Source organism: Triticum urartu, chromosome 7A (assembly GCF_056163025.1).
Source record: "Triticum urartu cultivar PI428250 chromosome 7A, HENAU_Tu73, whole genome shotgun sequence".
NCBI classification, from domain to species: Eukaryota; Viridiplantae; Streptophyta; class Magnoliopsida; order Poales; family Poaceae; genus Triticum; species Triticum urartu.
The window spans coordinates 81,572,115-81,592,103 of NC_141879.1; the positions used below are offsets into that span (position 1 = coordinate 81,572,115).

General features: G+C 42.6%; 3 protein-coding genes and 1 long non-coding RNA gene across 4 annotated transcripts; 1 reads left to right on the top strand and 3 right to left on the bottom strand.

Moving 5' to 3' along the window:
• Positions 1 to 7,301: 7,301 nt before the first annotated feature.
• On the bottom strand, positions 7,302 to 9,315 carry LOC147957998 (uncharacterized). Its single transcript, XM_087531917.1, has one exon. It carries the CDS (start codon positions 9,186 to 9,188, stop codon positions 7,302 to 7,304), a length of 1,887 nt encoding a protein of 628 aa, XP_087388043.1. The 5' UTR covers positions 9,189 to 9,315.
• A 1,509-nt stretch (positions 9,316 to 10,824) lies between these two features.
• Positions 10,825 to 13,912, bottom strand: LOC125527221 (protein argonaute 1A-like). Its single transcript, XM_087531918.1, has 15 exons — positions 13,812 to 13,912; positions 13,285 to 13,696; positions 13,140 to 13,211; positions 12,871 to 12,993; positions 12,604 to 12,769; positions 12,401 to 12,522; positions 12,186 to 12,329; positions 12,053 to 12,117; positions 11,995 to 12,021; positions 11,841 to 11,903; positions 11,702 to 11,765; positions 11,493 to 11,628; positions 11,339 to 11,412; positions 11,156 to 11,250; positions 10,825 to 10,903 (listed from the first exon to the last, which is right to left on the bottom strand). Exons 1-15 carry the CDS (start codon positions 13,910 to 13,912, stop codon positions 10,825 to 10,827), a joined length of 1,743 nt encoding a protein of 580 aa, XP_087388044.1.
• Positions 13,913 to 13,994: 82 nt separating this feature from the next.
• On the top strand, positions 13,995 to 19,726 carry LOC147957999 (uncharacterized). Its single transcript, XR_015611612.1, has 3 exons — positions 13,995 to 14,099; positions 14,284 to 14,396; positions 19,427 to 19,726. It is a non-coding gene; the product is annotated as an uncharacterized LOC147957999 (long non-coding RNA).
• Positions 15,625 to 18,436, bottom strand: LOC125527219 (wall-associated receptor kinase 1-like). The gene is made up of 3 exons (XM_048691764.2): positions 17,467 to 18,436; positions 17,200 to 17,385; positions 15,625 to 16,616 (listed from the first exon to the last, which is right to left on the bottom strand). The coding sequence occupies exons 1-3, from the start codon at positions 18,434 to 18,436 to the stop codon at positions 15,625 to 15,627; spliced, it is 2,148 nt and encodes a 715-aa protein (XP_048547721.2).
• Positions 19,727 to 19,989: the final 263 nt, after the last annotated feature.

Below are 19,989 nucleotides of genomic sequence, written 5' to 3' on the forward strand. Positions count from 1 at the left end.
ATGGGAGTCAGTGGAATTTGTGATAAGAGTGAGGATTGAGAGTGAGCGCAGGGTGGGTGTTGGGATTCGCAACATGAGTAACACATGAGTAATAGACAATGTTATTGATTATGATCACTTCAGTGAGTACTTTCAACAATGTTAGAAGCACTACTATATGATTACAACAGCACATTTCTGATAAAAAGTAAGATTAAAATGTATCGCCTGCAGTTAGGATTCACTGAGACTCACGGCCCCCGCGTCGCCAACACTTGGCGACACGGGGGAGATCGCGCCGCCGCGCCCTAGGCCTCCTCTCCCCGATCTCTTCCTCCCGCCGCCACCCGAGTTCATGCCGGCGAAGCCCGGGTTGTGGGCCGTGACGGTAGTGGCGGGGTCTTCTCCCTCGCGCGCGGTGGCATCTTCCTCTGGCGGCGGCAACGTGGCCACTCCAGTGATTCGGCGGCGTGGTGCGGCGGGATCTCGGCGGAGGATGTGGCGACGGCGGCGGCGCAGCCTCCGGCGGTGGTGGTCGGAATCTCGGATCTCACCGGGCTCAGTTGGGCTTAGGCGGGTCGACGGATCTGGTGTGCGGCGGCAGGCTTGCGTGGTGGACCTAACGTAATCGGCTGCTCTGGCACCGTGGTGGTGCCGTGGCCGGTTAGGCGGCGACGACTGTTTCCTTTTGGCGATCCGTGCACAAAAAGCTGGATGGAGTTCTTCGAATAGATCTGGGTGAAAACCTGCTCTCGGCTAGATGCCAAGGCCGGCAATGGCGGCGCTCTTCGGCGCCGTTCCCTTCTTGGATGCATCGCCGTGGAGAACTTCTAGGCCAACATCTGCTACCTTGTGAGTGCGTCAGACCGGTGTGTAACCCAGTCCCTGTATGTGGCTAGGCTGGGGCATCTGGCGTTAAATGTTAGGCTTCGCTGCGATGTCTATTTGGTATTAGGCTCGGACAATTGGCACCCCTTCATCAAGGGGATAGGAGCAATAGGTGTTCCTTGGATGGTGGCTTCAGGCGTATTGATGTATTACTTTGTAAGGTCTTTGAGAATAATTCATAAAATGGCTGCATGCATCATTCAGATGCAGAGGCCGGGGGTACATCCTCCTTTTCAAAAAAAATCTGACCAATGTAAGCTGAGGAAAAAGTTTTATTATACTTGCTCAAATATCGTGCAAATGAAGCTAAAGACAACATTTCTAATATTGTGTGAGAATTTCTTAAGCGCAACACAAGGAACAGTAGATATTAATTTTTAATAGAATTTTAGTTGGATCACCGCTCTATATTTATATAGTGTTAATTTATCCCTTTTATCAATTTACATTGCAAGTGAATTGGACTTCAATAAATACCCCGATTGTGCCCGTGCTATTTGTCTCTACATGTGAAATTTGACATGCGTTATATTTACATAATTCTAGCAAAAAAATCGTAGCACATGGCAAGGCACCGACATTCCCGTGCTATCTTATCTCTACATGTGAAAGTTTACACATTATGTCTATACAACACAACAAAAATATTTTAAAAGCCCGTGGCAACGCACGGGCATTCTACTAGTTAGAATATAAGTTTGACTATTTTTTATTTAAAAACTTATGTTTGAATTGTAATATTTGAATTTAAACTAGTGTTGCGTTTGAATATTTTTACTATACGAAGAATTATGCTTATCTATAGTTATTTTGAAGAGGTGCAGACTTTGAAAAAAATGAAAACAGGGCCGAAAGTTTGATGGACATGGTCGAATAAGCGTCTCTCGTATCTATCCATGTCCGCGAATGCGTCAAGATGAATCCCGCGGGAGAACGTTTTTCGTCCGCAGCGTTTTGTCGTGGGCGCCGCGCCGGATGGGGAGGAGATATTCGCGTCCTAAACAAAGGCTGGTTCCCGGATAAGAAATGGCGTTCACGAATCCCAAGTACAGGACAAAATTTAGCTTGCAAAGGATCTAGAAACTAGCGATCCCGAATATATGCATGACTTAGCCGACCCAATTAGCCAGTCATTTTAGCTAGTAGTAGTCATTATATAGTTCCGAGTACCCACTCCAACTAACATTGAAAGAGACGTCGGCCCTAATTTTACTCGTGTCGCTTTTGTCATAATCATACTTGCATTTTAAAACGGAAACACTAGATGCTTTATAATACGAGGTATTAGTATTGCCATGATCGATCCAGCAGTTCTTTCGCTCTATATACTTCTCCAGGCCACCACACTCTGCTTCAGGTGGCGCGCGTCACTGATCATCGATATATCCCGCGTTTGCCATGTCGAATCCGGCAATAGCTGGGGCATCCTCATCCTCGTACGTACTCCCGGCACGTCGCCGGCAGGCGGGCAGTCGTCTCCCCGCGGCATCACGATCGCTGTTCGTGTCCAAGTCTGGCTCGCACCATCACCCAGCAAACCCTCTTCGTCTCGCCTCCGTCCGTGATGCCGGGCACCCTTCCACCGAAGCACGCCGGGGAGAATTCTTCCCACTCGGCCATTATCTCACTCCTCCCCTCTACCTGATGTACGCGAGGACCCGGATAACTGTTCCTTCCTGTTTAGGTAATTAAATGCTTTGCTTGAACAATCTTCCTTTTCAGATTTGCAAATCCTCCTTTAGATGAGAAATTAACAAAGTCTCATTTAATTACTATATCACTTAATTTTACCCGGTGATTCATGTGCATAACTTTTTTTTATTTTTTGTTTGTTTGTTTGATTGATTTACCTTTTTTTCTTGTTCACGTCGTGTGTATCCACACTTGCATGTGTATTCCACCGTGAGCAATTGCGCTTGTAGCCCCCACTCCCCTTCGTTGTACGCTACTGCATGTCCGTTAAACTCGTGCAACTACAATTACACCCCGCGTATGCAACTATAGTTGCACGCCCGCGTCGAAACCATAATTGTGCACCTGGTCCGGTTGTGGAAAACTGCAGGCTAGTTTAATTGGATACCTAAGCTCCATGCCTAGGTAAAACTAGAGCCTGGCGTCTACGTGAGAGCATGGTTCATAATATAATCAGCTGTTTAATATAAACATGCCATGTCATTACGAGTTAACAATATTAATTATTCATATAATAGAGTTGACTATAAGGTTGGTTATAAGTGCATTTTTTTTACTTTCTCTCTATCTTTTTCTTTTCATTAAATGCTTTACATAGAAGCACGTGTAGAGGTTGGTTCTTGCATACTCTATAAGGTTGTTTATAATTTAGGGGGTGTTTGTTTCCAGGGACTTTTTTGTGTAGGGACTAGAAAATGTCCTTCTTAGAGACTTTTTTACCAAACGGGAGGGACTTTTTAGGGACTAAACTAGGCATTTGGGACTAAATGAAGAAGACTCTCAAGAAGAGTCTTTTTGGGACTTTTCCAACAATGCCCCTCCATGCACCCATTGGCCCGCCACCCCATGGTGTTGTTTGATTGTTATTTTTCTATATACTAGGGGTAATATGGTCATTTAATAACCTCTAGGAAGGGACTAGGGACTTTTTAGTCTCTGGAAACAAACAGGGAGGGACTTTTTAGGGACTAGGGACTTTTTAGTTGGGACTAGAAAAAGTTCTAGGACTAGAGAAACAAACACCACCTTAGAGTAGTAACATGCATATGTTACTAGTCTATGTTACTTTCTACACAGTGGGTAACATATGTGTTGTGTCATGCATCACTTCATTTATTAGGTTGTAAACTCGTCTTTTCTTGATATGTGTGATGTTAGGCCTCTTTCAATGCATGGGTGCTTAGATGAGGTGCTAAGTGCATTAAAAATCTTAGCAACTAGTCCCCCCCAATGCATAGGTGCTTAGCTTTTGTAGCTAAGCTTCCCTCATAGAATTGTTTAATAATTAATCTCCTTCATGTATTGGTTGGTAGTCACTTTACATAGGTTCACGTGCTTAGCACCGTTTCTTCCTAGGGTCACCATAATGCTCTCTCTCTTCTTTAATTACTTTGCCACATCATTATTTTGCTTATGTGGCGTCCTTAGCACATGTACACCTTGGAGCATTGGGAAAGGCCTTACAGTAACTAGCTATGTTACCACATACCTCTTTTTCTTCATTAATTACATGCCACATCATCTATTTCACATAGATAAGTGTGATGTTACCATCTATGTTACTCCCACCGTGGATAGTCCTTCACTTTTTCCTTGTCTATCTTATCCATATAGGTAAAAGTGCCAGGTTTATAGTCCATTATTGTACATGCATGCTCTGAGAATTTGAGAGAAATTGGCTAGCTAGGCTAGCCTGGCTGTAGCGTGTTTGGTGTGTATCCACCGCTGGCCGGCTATTAACAGCCCATAAATAAATGTTGGCTCATGACCCCATCCGACAGTTCGCAATGAAGAGTAAAATATGCGAGCACCCGTGCCAAAGTATAGAACTTGAACTTGGGTGGACTGATTCCACTACAAGAATCCTAAGCATCTGAGTTACGCTCGGTGAAACTAATTTTCTAAGAGCATCTCCAACAACAGATAAAAAATGCAATCAAGACAAAAAGACTAATTTTTTGGCAAAAGATTTCTCTAACAATAGACCAAAACCTGCATGGCCACCAAATACTTTTTTGTTCCGGACCAAATAATTGCTATATGTGTGGCATACTAGCAAAAGAGCCCGTGCAACGGAAGAAAAAAATACCACACTCCACTAACCCAATAACTATGACTCAAGATCCCAACAAGCAACATCCTTCATAACACATGACATCTCATTTATGTTGCCACTTATCCTTCTTCCCACCTTCGCCGGCAGTGGCCTCACAGTGCTCACACAATCCAAACACGTTTGAACGTTGTCAATCTTAAGACGTCTCTCTCCCGGTATAAGATGAGACATGCATGCGTTGTTATAGATGATTTCTTTTGTCTCCAATCCTGGTTTTGCTTAGGTGTTCATTTCCAATATGAATCGGCACCGGTATGAAAGAAAGACGGATACCGTACTCTTGATTAAGCTTCCACCCTAAATAGTATTTAAAAATAACATCATATTCAGATTTTACTTATTTTTCTACTCAAATTCCACATATAACATTAGATATTATTGCGGGTTGATTAAACTAAATATCAGGGGGTTTCCTACAAAAATAAAAAATCTGGCTTAAAACCGACTTGCGGGTTGATTACTAGAAATGTCAAGGGGGTTTATGTAAAAGCAAAAACTGACTTAAAATTGAGCTGCGGTTTGACCGCCAGAAACATCAGTATTTTTTTGTGAAATAGCATGACGGATCAAGAATATCACCTCCCTAGGTATAGATTTGTTCTACACTAGTACAAGGCCAAAAACAAAAACCTTAGTCGCGGGAACCCCAATGGTCCGATCTTAAATTTCCCGACGCCGAATCGCCTCCCGCAGCAACCGCTAGCCGCGCGGTCGTGCCTCCTACCATCGGGGGTAAGAGCAAGTACAATATCAGGCTTATAGCTTGCCTACATGGCAATTTTGCCTATGTGGAGGAGAGAGCTATGAAAAAGTGAGGGGAATGGGCTTTCACGCAAGAGTCTAGCTATATGCAGATTCCTAGGCTGATACAATAAATATGAAGAAAGAGATAGAGAGAAGATGAGAAAAGGTAATACTCTTATAGCAAGGCTTATAGCTAACCTTATTGTATGAGTGGCTATAAGTGATGGCTTTATATAACATGGCAACATTATATAGCCAGCAGTTGGCTATACTATTAACCATGCTCTAAGAAGTCAAAGGTCGTCCACCACATAGGGCTTGGGACGCCACCTTTCGCAAGGGAAGTGTCACAGGACCCGCTGACGCCGTCAAGGCTCCCTTGCATGTGAAGAGGCCACCACATGACCCATCGGTCGGGGCTGCACCCCGCACGAAGAAGGCAACTATTGTGCCGACGACCCCGCTGCCGGCTATCCCTCCCATCACACCATCGGCTCTTCGAACACCGCTTGTTGTCTCGTCAACTCACCTCCCACCGGCCGCCGCACGAGCATGAGCCAGCTTCACCCGTCGCCACAACCGTCGGCGTCTCCAATGTGTTCGCTGAAATGATCGGAAGGAAAGCAAATTTTGTTTTTCAGTTTTCTCATTGATTTTCTTTTCTTTTTTTACGGGAAAACATCCAATCTATACATCTTCAATCATTGTGGTACAATAAACACTAAAAATAATAAAAAATTACATCCAAATCCGTAGACCATCTAGCGACGACTACAAGCACTGAAACGAGCCGAAGATGCGCCGCTGTCATCGCCCCTCCCTCACCGGAGCCGGGCAAAACTTGTTGAATGTAATATTGTTTAGATCACTAAATTATCATGTCATGGTTTGTTTGGATATCAGTCATGGAGTGGAGAAGAAAGAAGTCTAATTTCTACTCTCCAGGTTTTGGTCTGCTGTGAAATCGGAAAATTTTCTAAAGACCTCGTTCTTCAATTTATTGGTTTGCCGTTGGAGATGCTCTAAGCACCTGGGGGTGACGCCGGTTTAGAATAGGAGTACTTTGATCGATGGGAAGCAAGAAATAAACACTCTTTCTCTCTCTCTCTCTCTCTCTTCTCTAAAAAAACTCTCTCTCTCCAAACACCCGATGAATACAACATGTCAAAAATGAAAGAAAAAAATAGATGTTTTATGGCATGTACAATGGTGCTATCTTAGCAGTGCCACATAGGATAATTGGTGAGGTGAAAGAGAGAGAAAACATAAAAAAAGGTTTGCCTTCTCTTAATTAAGAGATGATCTCTTATCAACAATTATGTCACCACATATTTATGGATATCTAGTTATTGGAGACAAGACTAAAAATAATCCATTGTACGTCACGTTTTATTGTCTTATCTAGACTAAGATTAAGGCAGCCTTATCAATCATTGTACATGAGCATTTGTCTTAAGCACCTGCATTGTGCACATGCTCTGAGGTTGCGACTCGGTAGCTATCACAAAGCCTGACACTGGACAGAAAATCCCTCGTTCTCCAGTGAACAGTCAACTGGATAGGATTTTTTTTTGAACAGAGAAAGGCACCCGAAGGTACCAATATATTCAGCTCACAGAACATTTTACAGTCGAGATTACACCATCTGCTAGAATAAAGAGAAAGAAGAACTGCAGATGTAAAGAAAGAAGAGTTGAATAAAGACATATGAGAGAGCAAGGAACAAGATCCTTGCTGAAGAACAGCATGTCCTAAGAAACAAAGGAAGAGAAGGGGAAAAGGAAATTCCAGCTTTGACAGCAATCTCCTTCTTTCCAACAACCGAGCATAGACCATCATATCATGTTGAGATGAGGAACTTCCCAGAGCTATCAACTTTCTCCTAAAAGCAATACACCTTATGAAGCTGAATTCCTACAAAATTAAAATCAACAAGAGAGGCAGCTACAGGACATGATTCAGTGACATGAGAGTGAGAAGAGCAATTGAGTGTAGGTCCTCCAGCCATTTGAAAAACTTGATGAGCTAAATTGTGAGCCACCCCATTCAAATTCCTAGAAATATGAAAAACTTGGGGATTAAGATTAGAAGTAGAGTTTACAAAAGAAGCCACTTCTTTTCTAATATTCCAAGGAGTGGAAGAGTGAGCAATATTCCTGGCAGCAGCAACAGTGGCAAGAGAAAGAGAATCAGTTAAAAAAGTAGGAGTTTGAATGTTAAGGCAAGCCGCCAATTGAGCTGCACAAGCAAGAGCAATTGCTTCAGCTTGAAGAGGAGTGTCCGTCGAAGGGCCTGAAGCTTGAACCTGAATATTTATTTCCCTATTAGAAGAAGGAAGGCAAAAGTAAACTCCCACACCTGTGCGCAATTGACCTTGATGAAATCCTGGAACTCTAGAAGTTCTGAAAGCAGCATCAGAAAACACTTTAGCACCATTAATGAGAAGGTCTGATTTGAGAGTATTGCCTTGCTTAGGAAGAGGAGAATTATCAGGTTGAGAAGCCTGCAAAGACTGAATATTAGTAGAAGGCAGAATCTCCTCTTGGAGAATATTATTCAAACTAGTAGCAGCAATTTTAATTTGGTAGGGAAAAGAAAATTTCCTCTCAAAGAGGAAATCATTTCTAGCCTTCCAAATGCACCACATAAAATTGAAAATATTTTGCAAAGATGCATAAGGATGGCCCATAGAAGCAAAGTGAATCAGAAGGGAATGCATTGAAGAGTGACCTTGCACAAGGATGTCAGATCTAAGAAACCAAGGAGCAGAGAACCAAGCCACTCTAGCAAAGTCACAAAGAAAGAAAAGGTGAAACTCATCTTCTTGCTGAGCACATCTACAACAATTCTGCGAAATGTGAATAGAAAAACGGCCTGCTCTCATTCCTGTGGGCAAAGCTTTGCTAAGCATCCTCCAAGCAAAAGTTTTAACCTTGGGCAATAAATCTTTCTGCTTCCAAATAGTTTTAAGAAAAGCTTTCAAATCCAAAGGAACATCCAGAGGAGTAGTTCTAGAATTAGTATGAATGTCTTGTAAGCAAAGTTTATAAGCAGCTTTGGAAGAGCAAATACCATTGGGAGCCAAAGGCCAACAAAGAATATCAGCATTATCATCATCGAGAATATCAATGTTGATAATCTGAGTAGCCAAAGGTTGCTGAAAAAGAGAGAAAATGAGCTGACGGTTCCATTGCCTTTGCCCAGGCTGCCAAAGATCCCTAACCAAGGAGGGATAAATAAAGCCTGATGGTTGAGGAATGAGAAAATCATGAATAGAGTCCCAAAGATTGCACCAAGGCATGCTCCAAATAGAAACATTACCTTGGGTGAGTTGATAGAAGGCATGCTCTTTAAGTTTAGGAAGCATTTTTAAAATGGAAGACCAAAAGGCAGATTTAGGTGGATTATTAGTAGCTTTCCAAATAGAAGTGGTAGAAAAATATTTGGCTTGAAGAACACAATATAATTGGGAGGAGGGGTTTTTAGCTAACCTCCAAGCCGCAGCAAGAATAAGACTCTCATTGACGGCTTTTAGATTTCTGATTCCAAGACCACCTTCAGACTTGGAGTTGGTAATATCCTTCCATGCTTTGAGACAAAGACTCCTCTTAGAATCTGTTTCTCTAATCCCTGTCCACCAAAAATTCCTAATGATAGAAGTGAGCTTGGCAATAATTTTTTTTGAAAACAGAATGTTTGCCATATAGTAAACAGGGATAGCAGAAAAGACAGAGCGAATAAGTTCAAGACGGGCAGCATGAGATAGCATGTTAGCTTTATAAGAGGGGAGCTTATTTAAAAATTTATCCAAAACAAAGTTATAAGCAGCACCCCTATTCTTAGCAGGCAAAATTAGAGGATGACCAAGATGAGTGAAATTAGCATCAAGATTAGCAACAGGAAAGACTTGCTTAATATCATTAATAATATTCTGAGGAACATGATTGCTAAAGAGAATGGCAGATTTATTCCAGTTAGGAGTTTGACCAGAAAGAGCACAAAAGTGTTGAATAAGACTAGCCATCGTCTGAGCCTCCTGATAAGTAGTGTGCCCACACACCAGAAGATCATCTGCAAATAGAAGAGAATGGACAGAGGGGCAGTTTGGTCCAAGAGAAATTCCCTGCAATTGGTTAGCCTGCAAAGCTTCATTAAGCAAGATGGAAAGTTCATTAATTGCAAGAACAAACAAGTAAGGAGACATGGGACAGCCTTGTCGTATTCCTCTGAAGCTCTTAAATTTAGGAGAGGGCTGGCCATTAATGAGAACAGAGAATGAGGGAGATGAGATGCATGCATGAACCAAATTAACAAAATGACCATGCAGCCCTTTACGAGCCAGAGCAGAAACAATGAAATTCCATTCTAAACGATCAAAAACTTTGGCAAGGTCAATCTTAAGCATAAAGGCATCATATTTCCAGGATTTAAGAGAAAACGAGTGAGCAATTTCCTGAGCAATGATAATGTTGTCACTAATACGTCTACCCTCAATAAATGCTTGTTGAGCTTGGTCAATGTAATCAGGAAGATGATGCTTAAGTCTATTTGCAAGAGACTTAGCAATGATTTTATAAAGCACATTACAAAGACTAATAGGACGGTAGTCCATGGGCACAAGAGGAACCAACTTCTTAGGGATAAGAGCAATATTGGTATCATTGATGTGAGGGGGAAGTGTAGCAGTATTATAGAAGTGAGTGACAAGTTGAGTTACCTCATCCCCAATCCAATCCCAAGTAGCTAAATAAAATTCTACATTGAACCCATCAGGACCAGGAGAAGCATTAAGCTTCATGTCTTTAAGAATCCGCAAAAGTTCAGTCTTGTCTGGAATAGAATAAGTAGGATCATTGTTGTCATTAGTCCAAATAGGGGAAGAAAAAGGCCTGCCAGCATAAGTGTTAGGAGAGGAAAATATGTATCTGAAATAATTAACAAACGTTTGCATCATGGCCTCCGGTTTGAAATGAATATTGTCATGCTCATCTTTGATAGAACAAATAGTATTTCTTTTTCTATGTTTGAGCACAGCCTGATGGAAGAATTTTGTGTTGCGATCACCTTTTACAGCCCAAGACTTTTTACTTCTTTGCCTGTAAAACTGATTGAGTTTGGAAAGCGTAAGTTCATACCTATTAGTAAGAGTACTTTCCAAAACATGGTCCTGTTGGTGGAGAGGCAGCTGTTGCAAATCCTTGATTCTGGATTCTAGCTCAGCAAGTTCTTGTTGAAGAGGTTTTTTCTTCTTGCACCAGACTTTTAAAGATCCTGCCAAAGAAGATGACTTTGCAGCAAAAGAGGTCAGGGAACTAGAAATCCAATTATTTTTAGCAAAAGAGTGAAAATCTTTTTCCACAAGCCACCAATTTTCAAATTTAAAAGATTGTCTAGGCCTAACAAGTTTACCAAGCGCGGGATGCCAAAAGATGGGCGTAGTAGACCGGAGGCACTACAGAAACTGAGGAGGTGCACCTCGCGTACCTGCAACATCAGGTACGGCAGTGAGTTCAATGCTTGAAACTTGATATGCACATAGAGCAGTTTTAACATGGTCCCTCTTACCCCCTCTTTTCACATGAGAGGTAAGAGTATAAAATAGATCTTAGCCGTTGATCTCATCAATGAATGGCTTGATTGACTCTTACCTTCTTACCTCACATGTAAAAAAAGGAGGTAAGAGGGACCATGTTAAAATTTGCCATGCACATATATGATATTGATAGGATGTATTACGTGTAGCATAGATGGTTTGTGAGAGATTGGATAGCATTAGCCGTAAAGCTATTCTCGTCCCACAGAACATGATAACGTACAGGCCGGCTAACTCCCTGGGATATTTGAAGAAATATCAACCAATACATCATAGGTACAAAAATTCAGTGTGAATTTTATTTGTATATAATGAGAATAACCAACCTTAGTGCCAGCATGGCTACACAGGTAAAAATCAAAGTCGGTGGGATGGCATATTTCTCTATCAACCACAGTACCTGAGATGAGATGAACAGTTAACACTGATTTCAAAATTCTGTATTTATGATTAGGGTTAATTTGGTAAGCAAGAACATACCAGGCAATACATTTCCACTTCGGAAAACTGTGCTCCCAGTGCCATAGTTACCAGAAAACAAACGTGTGTGATGACGTCTCTGAACCATAATAATGGTAACTTGTGGATTGTAAATTTGATCCACCGAAGCACATGCCTAAATTTATTGTACAAAAATGTCAAACTCAGCAAAAAAAAATGTAATTTAATTGCACAAACTAATGATTCACCTTTTTAATGGCAGAAAGTTCATGCTCAAGAACCTGATTGAGCTTTTCTTTGCTTACAACATCCCTATAAAAATTACACAAATATAAAAAACACAATCAAAAGAGCAAAGAAAACATAGCCAAAAATCAAGACCAACACCTGTAAAATATGATCCTCCCAGGTATATGTCCGGTCGCCCTCATGAAAGAAATGAGATGTTCTCTGCATAGTTTATATAGTTGTTTCATGCATGCACATAGACGTATCATGTAATAATGTAATATTCATTTATTTAAGAAGGGTAAGATCATACTTGATCATTCTGCCAGGCATACATCCACTTTTAACAGTCATTTTTGTTAAAGAGACACTGTTCTTGTGGCCGGACTGATCCAGCATACTTGGTGACCTCCGGCCAGTCTTGAGAAGCTACAACCTTCACAAAACATGAAATTGTTGAAGATATTACTTACATAGTCTGGCAACTTGAATGATGTTATATGCCCTTATGGCTGCAATGGAAGGACTATGAGGTCCTTCTCGAGGATGAGGATGGCTAACATCGGCACCAAATATAATAGTTGGTGTGTTACCAACACGTGGGAGACTCCTTTCCACAGCATCAACAAGTACAGTATTTCTTCCCCCCTACCTATAAATCAAAGCAATGTGAAGTACTGCACAACCAGCCTGAAAAATGCTAATAGAACACAACATACCTTAGCATTAATTTTAAGGGCAATATTTGCAAGATACCGTGGTTTCATCGGTAAAACATGCTTTGCAAGACAACATTGAGAGACCAGCACAATATCCGTCTCACATATTCTTTTGATATCACCTGAGGAGTGAGGAATGATCAACAATATATTAATTAAATCAGTCAATGTTCAAGCATGTTCTGAAGGAACAAAAAGAGTACCATAAAGAGGGCCATTGTTGCCGGGCAGTATTACAATCAGCAGATCAAGTTCTTTTCCCTGTGGTCTGAGTATCTTCATGACACGTTTATGATGTTTCTTGAGAGCTGATTCTACGTACTTAGGTCTAGCATTCACTACAGGGAGCACAGGGTCACCCCTAAAGTTCTAAAAACAGACGCAAAAAAGTGTATGAGTGCCGTGCAACAAAAAAGGCACTTTCAAAAGGAGTAATCTGACAACACTATTTGGATCACAAAGAAACCTACCATTCCAGAGACTAGGCACATCACAGCCAGTTCATCACAAAAAGCCACAGCAGTAGCACGCATGATGTCTGAAGCGAAGTTAATGCATGTCCAGGTGTTAACTGCTCCTCCATCGACCATTTTCTACAACAAAAACATTACCCATTGCACTGTACCATAATTTTGAAGATACAAATTTCCGGAAAATAAAAATGCCATTGAATTACAAAAATTTATGGAGGGATCAAGAAGAATAACAACTATGTTAATTGGTGAAATGACTTCCATACCTTAGACCGCATATTCCACTTGCCAACTTTCGGCCAGAATACCTTCTCCTTGCCTTGGTCACCAAATTTCAGCTAATACAACAGAAAGCTTGTGAAATATAGAGAAACATATGCAGTCGGTAGATATTGACCGAAGCACACTTACCATAGGAGGAGGTAGCACACGACCCTTAATTATTGTGAGTTTGTTCTCAAAAGTTACACCGAATTCCTTTGCATATGGATCCCCATTGTACGGGTCCGCAAGTACCAGAAGAGCACGGAGCTGCTCATCCGCAAGCTCCCCTTCCAGCGCCTCGTCCGGGAGATCGCGCAGGACTTCAAGACCGACCTCAGGTTCCAGAGCTCCGCCGTCTCCGCCCTGCAGGAGGCCGCCGAGGCGTACCTGGTGGGGCTCTTCGAGGACACCAACCTGTGCGCCATCCACGCCAAGCGCGTCACCATCATGCCCAAGGACATCCAGCTCGCCCGCCGCATCCGAGGGGAGCGCGCTTAGGTTTTCGTCCGCCGCCGGTGAAACTGGGTAGTAGCGGCCCGTGTCTTGTGATCTGATTCTTCTGTAGGTAGTGTTGATATGAGGTGGTCATATGGTCCTATGTAGCCTGATGTTGGAGTGAAATGTCAATGGAAAGTTCAGTTATCATCTGATGTTAATTCTGCCTCCAATGCCACTGTTTGCTGCCTGATTGCTCCGTGATTTTGCAATTGTTTTTCCGTCTTATGTATGATCTGCTGCAGTGTCGGCACTGAACAATGTCTGATGCAGTATCCATGGAATTTGTGATTTTGCCTGTGTGCTCTGTTTATTTTCGATTGGTAGCTGTGTGATTCAGTGTTTTTGCATGTTGTATGTACAGGGATTTGATGGACGCATTTGGGATCTCGGCTCTCTTCAAAGTGATTCTGAATCTTGTTTGGGTTGGTTGATGTGGATTATCTAAAGGCGAAGAGGCGACAGAGGTTAGTTCTCTGTACATTTGGTCGTTACTGCAATCAATTTTAGGATAGCCATCACAGTACCGAGTACCGACTCAATGTCTGCCTAACCACTGCTGCTTGCAGTGCAATTAACATGCTAACTGTGTTGTGTTATCTATAATAGCCACATTTACAGAGTTGGGTTTCTTTCAATGATTTCTTGCAGGTTTAACATGCACAATGCAAGCTCAGGTGGTGTGGTATCTGGTCATGTGAAGTACACCTGCTTCACCAGTGAAGATAATTTGTGTGCGGCGGCAGGGAGTGCTATTCCATCAGGTAAATTTTAGGACAGCTTGGAAACAGCAAGTACTAGACAATTTGCAAGACCAGATAGCATATTCTGCCAGTGCCGTTACAGCTTATTGTGCTGATCCTATACGAGAGCAACGATGAACCTATTTAGCTTCAGGCTATGTCTTGAACGAACTTACTTTGTTGATGTTGAAATTTGAAAGAGTTTATATACATCTTGTCTGCACACTAATTCATTTACAATGTGCGCAAATTAAGAACCGATGCCCGACACCTCCGGAGCATGACCACGTATCCAGGGCTGCCCGGGCCGGCGTATCCCCCACCCAGTGCCCAAAGGTCAGAAGAGGACCCGGCCTATCCGGAGAGAGGAGTCGACTATGAAAGTACCTGCAACGGCGTAATCAAGCTACCGTCAGAGCTCTTAGTGGAACTTCCAACAACCAGATTTTCATGATTGATTCCCAAATGTTCTCCCGCGGAACAATACTGCTAATGGTTCCAGTCCTGGTTCCTAAGCATGAGAGGTCATATATAACAACACACGGCTTACACCCCTAATTGTGACCACCGATCCTAAAGAGGCGTTGAAGGCATCCGAAGATTTTCTACCACCGCCTGTCACCATAAGGCTAGTGCCGCCGTGCCGGCAGCATCCCTCATGCCTGCTACGTCGGCTGCTGCTGCCTCCTCTTAGGGGAAGCCTGTACTGCTGAGGTTCATGGCAGGCTAGCTGCATGGATCCCCTTAATGGCCTCTTTCAATCATGGTTAGTCTCTAATCATCAATACTAAAAGGTGTTGTAATGGTGAGATTAAGATCCTATTTATGTGATTATGTCAATCTATAGAAATTATGCAAACAAGGAAAAGTGAGAACAGTTGCGTGGGCCGTCCTGCATCTGCATCCCTTGGAGGAATGGAAATTCGATTGAAGAAAACGATGAGAGGCTGAAGCAGGAGGCACACCTTCAATATCGAACATGATACAAGTAAAAAAAAATCATGGAAACACGCCAGCACATATATGATGTCATGCTTACAATACAAAACAACAATGACAAGGTTCACATGGTCAACATGGAGTCAACCTAGATATTGTTCTTCAATGAACTGACAGAAGAATAAACGAAATAGAAAGATAAATGTGGAGAGCATGAGCTTCCTGTTGAGGGAGAAGGAACGAGAATCAACGAGCAGCTCTGCTGCTATATCCATCAATTGGAGAGATGCCTGCATGCATGGTACTTTCTCTATTTATTGCGTGCTTTTCTGATATTCTGGAGACTTTCAGCTATATCTGTCATCTCTGGCCTTTCCTCGACATTATGGTGTAAGCACTTTCTGGCAATCTCAGCAAGAATTTGCAGAAGCTCAAAGTCCTTCTCTTCTTTGATTTTCATGTCATACATGACATTTGCTCTGTTCTCTCTTGTGTATGTGCCAAGGTGATTGAGAACAAAGCTGCAACTATCACCACAATTTGCTTTCTTTCCAGTGATGAGCTCAAAGAGCACAAGACCAAAGCTATAAACGTCACTTTTGTCGGTCAACAGGCCAGTTTCTCGATAGACTGGGTCCATGTAATTGTTGTCACCAATGACCTCTTCGCTGTGCTGTGCATCACCTCTGGCAATTAACCTTGATATTCCAAAATCTGATATTTTTGGTGTATAAGTATCATCCAAAAGTATGTTTGCTGGTTTAACATCACCATGTTGGATGTTGGCAGATGTCTTCGAATGCATATAAGCGAGACCTTCTGCAGATTCCGCAGCAATGACTAAACGTTGATCAATTGTGAGAGGAATTCTGCTTTTATCATAGAGGATGTCTTCAAGGCTACCATTGGAGATAAACTCATATACCAAAATAGGAACATCAACCTCTAAACAGCAACCTATGAGTCTCACGATGTTCTTGTGGATAACTCGTGATTGGACAATGACCTCATTTGCAAACTGGTCCTTCTGTGCTTTAGTGATATTTTTGGACTTCTTCACTGCTATATGTCTATCATCAAGAAACCCCTTGTATACCACACCAAAGGCACCACTTCCAAGGACATGGCTATAGTTTTTTGTGATTCTCTTTAGCTCCGCCTCTCTGAAGACCTTGATATTGTTTATTTTCTCCAGTAAAGGACCACCATTTCTTATGAAAGATTCTCTCATCTTTTTCCTCTCACTCATGAAAAGAACAAACAGCACAAGGACAAAAGCCATAGAAATACCACCTACAACGCCTGCACACGTGCAAAGATAATTTTCATTAGTGTGTACTCCTATATCGAGAAGAAAACAAATCTGAACGGGTCCTCATGCATAATTTAGATATCTAATTCGTTATCATGTTGACTTCAATGATAAAATTAGCGATGTTAAACATGGTAGTGTATGATTATGTGATTTTGTCCTAACCTTTCACTCATGAGCACTAATCTGCAGGTTTAATTTATAGTCTAGAGATATGCACTTCATGTACTCCTGCTGTGACAAGCTTAAGTATATTTTGAAGTTATAAATTAAATCATAGGCGTATATTCCATTCCTGATTACACTATAATGGTTGATGGAAATCCTGTTTCTAATTTATTGCTTTAATTAACACTGCTTTAATTAGTTCCATGACACAATATTTACTTAACATATCATGTTCTGTTCATAAAGAGTTAACGAAAAGGGTTTCAAGCCCTCGGTTCTTTTCCCTCTCGTGAAAATAGACCTCACACCTAGCATAACGCTGTTGCTCAAATGGGCGTGTGCTTACATATAAATTCAACGTTAACACAGAAACCAGATGGTTAGAATGCATGGTACGTAGCTTACCTACAGCCACCTTAGCTGGTAGCGGGAATTTCTCGGTGCAGGTTCCTGTCTTACCGTCGCCTTTCATCCCGGGCTTGCAAGGACAGTCGTAGCCTCCTAACCTGTCCTTGCAGATCCCGCCACTTGAGCATGGGTACAGAGCATGGAGCTGAGGATGCCGCTCCCGTAGAACACACTCATCGATGTCTGCACTGCCATCCGTTAAATTAGCTAACTATTAATCAGGTGATCAATTAAAGTAGTAGCATGCATGTCACTGTCACGAACCTTGGCATCCACCAGGAACATAAGGGTTGCCATCGTAGTGCTCCCAACATTTGCAGACATAACCGGTCCTGTTGGTAGCGTCGAGGCACGAGCTGTTGCCGCTGAGACACGCATAGCCCTGGGGTGAGGGCTGGCCTTGCGCAGGGCAAGAACCATTCCCGATGGCAAAGTCGAAAACTTGGGGGACGCCCTTGGGGAATTTGTTGGAGAAGTAGGCCTCGCCGCCGTAGACATCCGCCGAGGAGTAGTTGTACCATCCCTTGTGCACCAGCATTGCTGTGGAGCAGTTGGTGCCGGCCCTCCACCACTCTGTTCTCTTCTTGTCAGCCACCGGCGCTATGAATGGCACGTCATTGGGTAGGGCAGCCTCACAGCAGCCTTGACCTCTGCACGGGCCATCTTTGGCGATTACTCTGGTAGGAAGGGAAGTGCACCTGCTTATTTCGGTTCCAAAGGTGCCACGCATCGAGTCGGAGAGCTCAGCCTCGACGTTCAATCCGACGCCGATGAGAACATTGTGGCTTGCTGAGATGAGAAAAGAAGGAGCGGGGGCATATGTTCGACGACGGACGAAGGAGTGGTGGGTTGAGTTTATTTTGCAGTCGGAGCTCACCATGGCATATACCCGCACGTAAGCTGAAGAGAGCGAGATGTCCATGAGCTCCATCGGTGTATTAACCGGCCCATCATTCAGTACGAAAGTCTCGTTGCCTTGGTCTGGAGGAGTGTAGAACCCCGTCATACTCTGCTGGAATGCTCCGTACGCGATGAAGGCGCGATGAGGAATGAATGTGTCGTTGCAGGTGACCTCGAAGCCCGGGAGGAAGCAGCCAGGTTTCATGCCAAAGGGGTACGGAATGCTCATGTCCCCGCACTGGCTGGGGCAGTCTGGATGAATTGTGATGGGCGGTTCTTGCTCGGCAATTGCTGCCGCCAGCCTTCCTGCGAGGAGCAGTATCACCATCCACATCTGGGTTGGCGATTCCCATAAAAAACACACACATTATAATTAGCGGAAAAAAGCACAGTGGATTGGCGATTTCTGACATAAAATTCCTGAGCAAAAACTACTTCCACTGTTTATTTGACGAAATGCAGTTGGGCTGCTTTCATTGCCATTAGGAGGAGTAAAGGTTACAGATTAAGTAACCAGTAATAAAACAGAAAGAGGGGATAGGAAGTGAGAATGGAGGGAGTGTTTCTCGCCCTCAATCAGGCTCTATCGGTCTTTCTACCCGGGCTAGCACATGGCGCCTGCCAGCATCTGTCCATGTCTTAGCTTCATCTTGCAAGATGTTTAAAACTACTTCCACTGTTGGGCCCAGTACGTAGTGCATGTATTTTAGGGCTTTGGTGTATTTTGTTTTGTCCATCGACATCTAGTAGGTAAATGATACCTAACCTAGTAACTATCAAAGTAGATGATTGTATTCAGAAAGTGCCACGGTAAAATTTTGCTATCATTGACAGCCAGTATGGAAAAAAATGACTTTTCTCTAAAATGGAGAAAAGAGAGTAAATTCCATTTTGCACCATGTATTTGCGACAACTTGGACCATGCATTTAAAATTTAGAATTGTGACCGTTTTAACCACACATCTCCAACTTGATATTCCATATTGTACCACATTTGAAATTCTGAGCCACCTGACAAGACCGGTCAACTTCAAAGAGCTGATTTGGAGGGTATACGTGGCAAATGAAGTGAGTAGAGGCCAGAGGGGTTCAACTCAGGTACAACTTGATTCAAAATTTCAAGTGTGGGTTTCAATGTAGAATATCAAGTTGGAAATGTGGCCCAAAATGTCACAAATTAAAATACACGGTCCAAGTTGCCACAATGTCACAAATACATTAGTCCAAATGTCAAAAGTACTGTTAATCATAAATTTTGCTTGGGCGATATGGAATATGGACAATGCCCAACGACCTAATTCGAGTGTCTTCTTCTCCTGAGTAGGTGCTCCGCAAGTCTGTCTCGCTCATTCTTCAGTTGAAGCACCTGCCAAGAAGAAAAGAGGCTCTGCGGTCCATGATTGCTAAGATCCAGGACTTTGGTGTTTTCTGCTGGGAGGGAGCTGGGTGATGCTAGGCAGGGTGCTGGCTGAGGATTTGGCTGGCAGCGTGATGCTTTAAGCATTATACACCTTGTTTCTTTGCTGATCTGTGGTGCTGTATCTTTCGCTACTCGTATGGCGTTGGGTTTTTCTTTTGGTGCTTTCACTGTAATGGGCTGGTTTACCCCAGGCCTAGAACTATTTTAAGCTTTCTATATAAAAAGCTGGTCATTCATGCTTGTTCTTGAGAAAAGGCACTATTTTGAATAATGAAGAGAGACAAACATCTGAATAGCACTAGAGAGCAGCATAACAAAGATGGCACACTGAAATAATTAAATGATTTAAGCACACTACAGGATATGCACTTATAAAATAATAAGAAAGATGGAGATAATTAGAACCACATGTACGAAGTCATAAGAGAAAACAATCACATCAAGTGAAACATATGTACATATATTGC